Source organism: Bison bison, unplaced genomic scaffold, assembly GCF_000754665.1.
Source record: "Bison bison bison isolate TAMUID 2011002044 unplaced genomic scaffold, Bison_UMD1.0 scf7180017864331, whole genome shotgun sequence".
Taxonomy (NCBI): Eukaryota; Metazoa; Chordata; class Mammalia; order Artiodactyla; family Bovidae; genus Bison; species Bison bison.
In genome coordinates this window covers 5,518,676-5,524,675 of record NW_011494903.1, presented here as the reverse complement: position 1 = coordinate 5,524,675, position 6,000 = coordinate 5,518,676, and the positions used below count along the sequence as shown (strand labels likewise).

The 6,000-nt window shown below is 39.6% G+C and overlaps 1 protein-coding gene across 5 annotated transcripts in view; it reads right to left on the bottom strand.

Annotated features, from left to right (window-relative positions):
* LOC104998547 (chromosome unknown open reading frame, human C5orf42) overlaps window positions 1-6,000 on the bottom strand; it is a 107,714-nt gene that overhangs the window by 2,587 nt on the left and 99,127 nt on the right. Inside the window, exon 52 of one of the 5 annotated variants that reach the window (XM_010853769.1) lies at window positions 4,119-4,208. The exons of the other annotated variants lie outside the window; for them this stretch is intronic. Within the exon in view, the coding sequence (XP_010852071.1) occupies window positions 4,119-4,208 (90 nt within the window). The remainder of the gene's footprint in view (window positions 1-4,118; window positions 4,209-6,000) is intronic. 5 annotated transcript variants of the gene reach the window in all.

Sequence of the window (6,000 nt, the reverse complement as noted above, 5' to 3'; positions counted from 1 at the left end):
CTGTGTGGATCACAATACACTGTGGAAAATTCTGAAAGAGATGGGCATACCAGACCACCTGACCTGCCTCTTGAGAAACCTGTATGCAGGTCAGGAAGCAACAGTTAGAAATGGACATGGAACAACAGACTGGCTCCAAATAGGAAAAGGATACTCAAGGCTGTATATTGTCACCCTACTTATTTAACTTATATGCAGATTACATCATGAGAAATGCTGGGCTGGATGAAGCACAAGCTGCAATCAAGACTGCTGGGAGAAATATCAATAACCTCAGATATGCAGATGACACCACCCGTATGGCAGAAAGTGAAGAAGAACTAAAAAGCCTCTTGATGAAAGTGAAAGAGGAGAGTGAAAAAGTTGGCTTAAAGCTCAACATTCAGAAAACGAAGATCATGGCATCTGTCCCATCACGTCATGGGAAATAGATGGGGAAACAATGCAAACAGTGTCAGATTTTATTTTGGGGGGCTCCAAAATCACTGCAGATGGTGACTGCAGCCATGAAATTAAAAGACGCTTACTCCTTGGAAGGAAAGTTATGACCAACCTAGATAGCATATTGAAAAGCAGAGACTACTTTGCCAACAAAGGTCCGTCTAGTCAAGGCTATGGTTTTTCCAGCGGTCATATGTGTATGTGAGAGTTGGACTGTGAAGAAAGCTTAGCGCCAAAGAATTGATGCTTTTGAACTGTGGTGCTGGAGAAGACCCTTGAGAGTCCCTTGGACTGCAAGGAGATCCAACCAGTCCATCCTAAAGGAGACCAGTCCTGGGTGTTCATTGGAAGGACTCATGTTGAAGCTGAAACTCCAATACTTTGGTCACCTCATGCGAAGAGTTGACTCATTGGAAAAGACCCTGATGCTGGGAGGGATTGGGGGCAGGAGGAGAAGGGGACAGCAGAGGATGAGATGGCTGGATGGCATCACCAACTCAATGGACATGAGTCTGGGTAAACTCTGGGAGTTGGTGATGGACAGGGAGGCCTGGCGTGCTGTGATTCATGGGGTCGCAAAGAGTCGGATACGACTGAGCGACTGAACTGAACTGAAAGCCAGGAGACTCCAGGATTGGGATGCCTTAGGCCAAACAACTAACGGGGGAGGAAGCACAGCCCCACCCATCAGCAGACACTTGGATTGAAATTTTACTGAGCACAGCCCTGCCCACCAGAGCAAGACCCCCATTTTCCCTGCAGCCAGTCCTTCCCATCCAGAAGCTTGCATAGGCCTCTTATCCTCATTCACCAGAGGGCAGACAGAAGAAACAAGAACTATAGCCTCCAAAACAAAAACTACAATCACGGAAAGCTAACCAAAATAAAAAGAAATAGGATTATGTCCCAGATGAAGGAACAAGGTAAATCTCCAGAAAAACAAATAAATTAAGTGCAGCTAGGCAACCTTCCATAAAAAGAATGTAGAATAATGATAGTGAAGATAATCTAGGATCTTGGAAAAATAATGGAGAAGATGCAAGAAATGTTTACCAAAGACGTAGAAGAATGAACAGAAATGAACAGTAGACGAGAAGGAATCCATAGCAGAATAACTGAGGCAGAACAACAGGTAAGTGACATGAAAGACAGAATGGTGGAAATCACTGCTGTGAAACAGAATATAGAAAAAAGAATGAAAATAAATGAAGACAGCCTAAGAGACCTCTGGGACAACATTAAACACACCAATATTTGCATATATGGGTCCCAGAAGGAGAAGAGAGAAAGGACCTGAGAAAATATTTGAAGAGATAATAGCTGAAAACATCCCTAACAGGAAATAGTCAACCAAGTACAGGAGGCACAAAGTCCCAGGCAGGATAAACTCAAGGAAGAATACACTGAGACATGTAGTAATCAAACTGACAAAAATTAAAAACAAAGATAAAAATGTAAAAGCAAGAAGGGAAATAAAGACAACATACAATGGAAATCCCACAAGATTATCAGCTGATTTCTCAACAGAACCTCTACAAGCCAGAAGGGAATGGCATGATATATTTCAAGTGATGAAAGGGAAGAGCTTTCAACCAAGAACACTCTACTTAGCAAGATTCTTGATCAGATTTGATGGGAGAAATCAAAAGCTTTCCATACAAGCAGAAGTTAAGAGAATTCAGCAACATTAAACCAGTTTTACAACAAATGCTAAGGGAAATTCTCTAGGCATGAAAAATCCTTGCATCCCTGGGATAAATCCCACTTGATCATGGTGTATGATCCTTTTAAGGTATTGCTAGTATTTTGTTGAGTATTTTTGCATCTATGTTCATTGGTGATATTGTCCTGTCATTTTCTTTTTTTGTGTGCCATCTTTGTCTGGTTTTGGTATCAGGGTGATGGTGGCCTCACAGAATGAGTTTGGGAGTATTCTTTCCATGGCACTCTTTTGGAATAGTTTCAGAAAGACAGTTTTGTTAACTCTTCTCCAATTGTTTGATACAACCCACCTGTGAAGCCATCTGGTCCTGGACTTGAGTTTGTTGGAAGTTTTAAAATCAGTTTCAATTCAGTACTTGTGATCGGTTTGTTCATATTTTCTATTTCCTGATTTAGTCTTCAGAGATTGTACCTTTCTAAGAATGTGTCCATTTCTTCTAGGTTGTCCATTTTATTGTCATATAGTTGCTTGTAGTAGTCTCTTATGATCCTCTGTATTTCTGCAGTGTCCACTGTAACTTCTTTTTCATTTCAAATTTTATTGATTTAAGCCCTCTCCCTTTTTTTCTTGAGTCTGGTTTATCACTTTTGTTTATCTTTTCAAAGAACCAGCTTTTAGTTTCATTGATCTTTTTCAACTGTTTCCTTCATCTCTTTCATTTATTTCTGCTCTGATCTTTATGATTTCTTTCATTCTACTGACTTTGGATTTTGTTGGTTCTTCTATCTGTAGTTGCCTTAGTTGTAAGGTTAGATTGTTATCTGAAGTTTTTCTTATTTCCTGAGGTAAGACTGTATTGCTGGAAACCTTCCTCTCAGAACTGTGTCCCATAGGTTTGGATCACTGCCTTCACTGCTGTTTTTCTCTGTGCCTTGGTTTCTTTAGTGACTCATTGGCTGTTTAGTAGCATATTGTTTAGCTTCCACATATTGGTGTTTTTTCCAGTTTTTTTTCCTTGTAGTTGATTTCTAATCTCATAGTGTTGTGGTCAGAAAAGATGCTTGATATAATTTCAATTTTCTTAAATTTACGAAGGCTTGCTTTGTAGCCCAGCATGTGATCAATCCTGGAGAATATTCCATGTGCACTTGAGAAGAATGTGTATTCTGCTGCTTTTGGATGGGATGCTCTATAAATATTAGTTAAGTCCATCTGGTCTATGTGTCATTTAAGAACTGTGATTCTTTATTGATTTTCTGTCTGGATGATCTATCCACTGATGAAAGTGGGGTGTTAGAATCCCCTACTATTATTGTGTTATTATCAATTTCTCCTTTTATGGCTGTTAGTATTTGCCTTATATATTGAGGCGCTCCTATGTTTGCAATTGTTATATCTTATCTTGGATTATTATGTAGTGTTCTTCTCTCTTGTAATATTCTTTAAAGTCTATTTTGTCTGATATGAGTATTTCTACTCCACCTTTCTTTTGATTTCCATTCACAAGGAATATCTTTTTCCATCCCCTTACTTTCAGTCTGTAGCTGTTCTTTCTACTGTTCTAAGGGTATGTGAGGAGGCCACTTCTCTGCATTAGTTTGCTCAGCTTAAGATGGGGATAAGAGTTGCCCTACCAACCTGGCATTAACAACCTGAGAGTTAAAAGGAGGATGAATGTGAAACTGTGTTTTAAATTGTGAAAAGTAACAGCAGTTGAGGGATGGGCTGGAGGAGATGTCAGAAATTGAGATAATGAGTTATAATTTCCTTCTCTCTAGCTGATCAGAGGAGAGCTACTTTGGCCATACTTAGGGGTCTATGTGCTCTATGGCTATGTGATCACAGCACCTTCCTGACTACTTGTTTTTATGTTGAGCAGTACGCTTATTAAGCCCATTACCACCATCCAGCCACACTCTTCATACTAAAATCTGTATTTGACATTTCTAAGAGTGATTTATGATTTAAAAATTTTTAGTATTAAGCCCCAGAACTTTCTATCCTTTACCCATACCTTTTCGGATGATAACTGGAGATGGTACAACCTTTCTAACCACCATTTTGGCTGCACCAGCTTTTCTCTGTGTGGTAAAAGTAGCAGTTTCTACAAAGACAGGAAAACTCCTTCAACTTTCCGTACGTATGTGTAATTTTTCATCTTTCAGGTTGTAAATTCACTGAGGACAGAAATATGTTTAGTAGAGGCCCAATGGCTCAGCAGTAAAAAGTCCACTGCAATGCAGAAGACATGGGTTCAACTCCTAGATAGGGAAGATGCTCAGAAGGAGGGCATGGCAATCCACTCCAGTATTCTTGCCTGAAAAATCTCATGAATCTCATGGATAGAGGAGCCTGGTAGCTACAGCTCATGGGGTTGAAAAGAGGTGGACATAACTTAAGCCACTGAGCACAGTAAAAGATGGCTGATTTGAACCAAGAAAGCAAAACAAGAGTGTAGCTGAAGGAAGGGAAAGTCTACTTTGAGGCTTGGTATCTCTATAGGACAACCACAGCCCTTTCTCATCTGGCACATGTGCCTCAACAACATCTCTGGCAACTGGAAAATCCAGGCATATAAGCCTATTCCCAGTGGAATACCTAGGCAAAATGCCAAGAGAAGGATCAATTAAGGGTTCTTAAATTCCAGGATTGGTAGCATCCATTTACTGTATATGTTATTGAAAATATTTTACTTATAATCCTCAACAACTCTATGAGGTAGATTTTTAAAAACATATCTGATGACACAAAGTAAGCAAGGGAGCTGGGCTATGAACCTGGTTAATTTCAAAGGCTAGACCCTATTATTTATGCCTATAATGCCTCTCAGATACTTATATAGTCTCTATACATTGTTTTTGATAGAATTAACCATAAAACAAGGGGAAGAAAAGATGCTTACCTTTAACAGTTTGTACACAGGGCTGAATAAAATAGCCAAAAAAAACCCACTGTATACTGCTTTATAAAAGACAGATAGCAACATATATAGTCAAACCCACAAGTATTTTCAGGAAAATTTCTTTTACAAAAGAACTTCAGGGAATCGTTAAATCTTGATGGATCCAAACTTCTCATCTGTACAATGACTAAACTTGCCTCAGTGGGGTCAAGTTGACTGTTACACTGACTGGGTTTCTCCACTGCCTCTGAATGCTGCCAGGGGAACGGCTGGTTCTGGGTGTGGCAGAGGCAGTCAGGAAGGTCATTGTGTTCACAGTCCCTCAAGCTGCCTCTACTACCTTACCTTTAGAGATCTAGGGAAGCTAAGTGACAGGCCCTCGGATAACAGCTAGTCATATACTGTTCTATGATTACTGTGTAAGTACTATAATATCTACCCATTAATATACTTGAACAATAATTAGCTTATAAATAGCTATTTTTAGGCAAAAAACTAGATAGTTTTTTCCCCCATTTATCTAATTATTCAATTATGCTAAAGCTTTTGACTGTATGGATCAGAGCAAACTGTGGAAAATTCTTCAAGAGATGGGAATACCAGACCACCTTACCTGTATCCTGAGAAACCTGCATGCAGGTCAAGAAGCAACAGTTAGAACTGGACATGGAACAATGGACTGGTTCCAAATTGGGAAAGGAGTACATCAAGGCTGTATATTGTCACCCTGCTTATTTAACTTCTTTGAAGAGTACATCATGCAAAATGCTGGGTTGGATGAAGCAGAAGCTGGAATCAAGATTTCCCGGAGAAGTATCAGTAACCTCAGATATGCAGATGATACAATACCAGTGGCAGAAAGGGAAAGAAACTAGAGAGTCTCTTGATGAGGGTAAAAGAGCAGAGGGAAAAAGTTGGCTTAAACTCAATATCCAAAAACTGAAGATCATGGCATCCAGTCCCATCACTTCATTGCAGATAGATGGATAAAAAG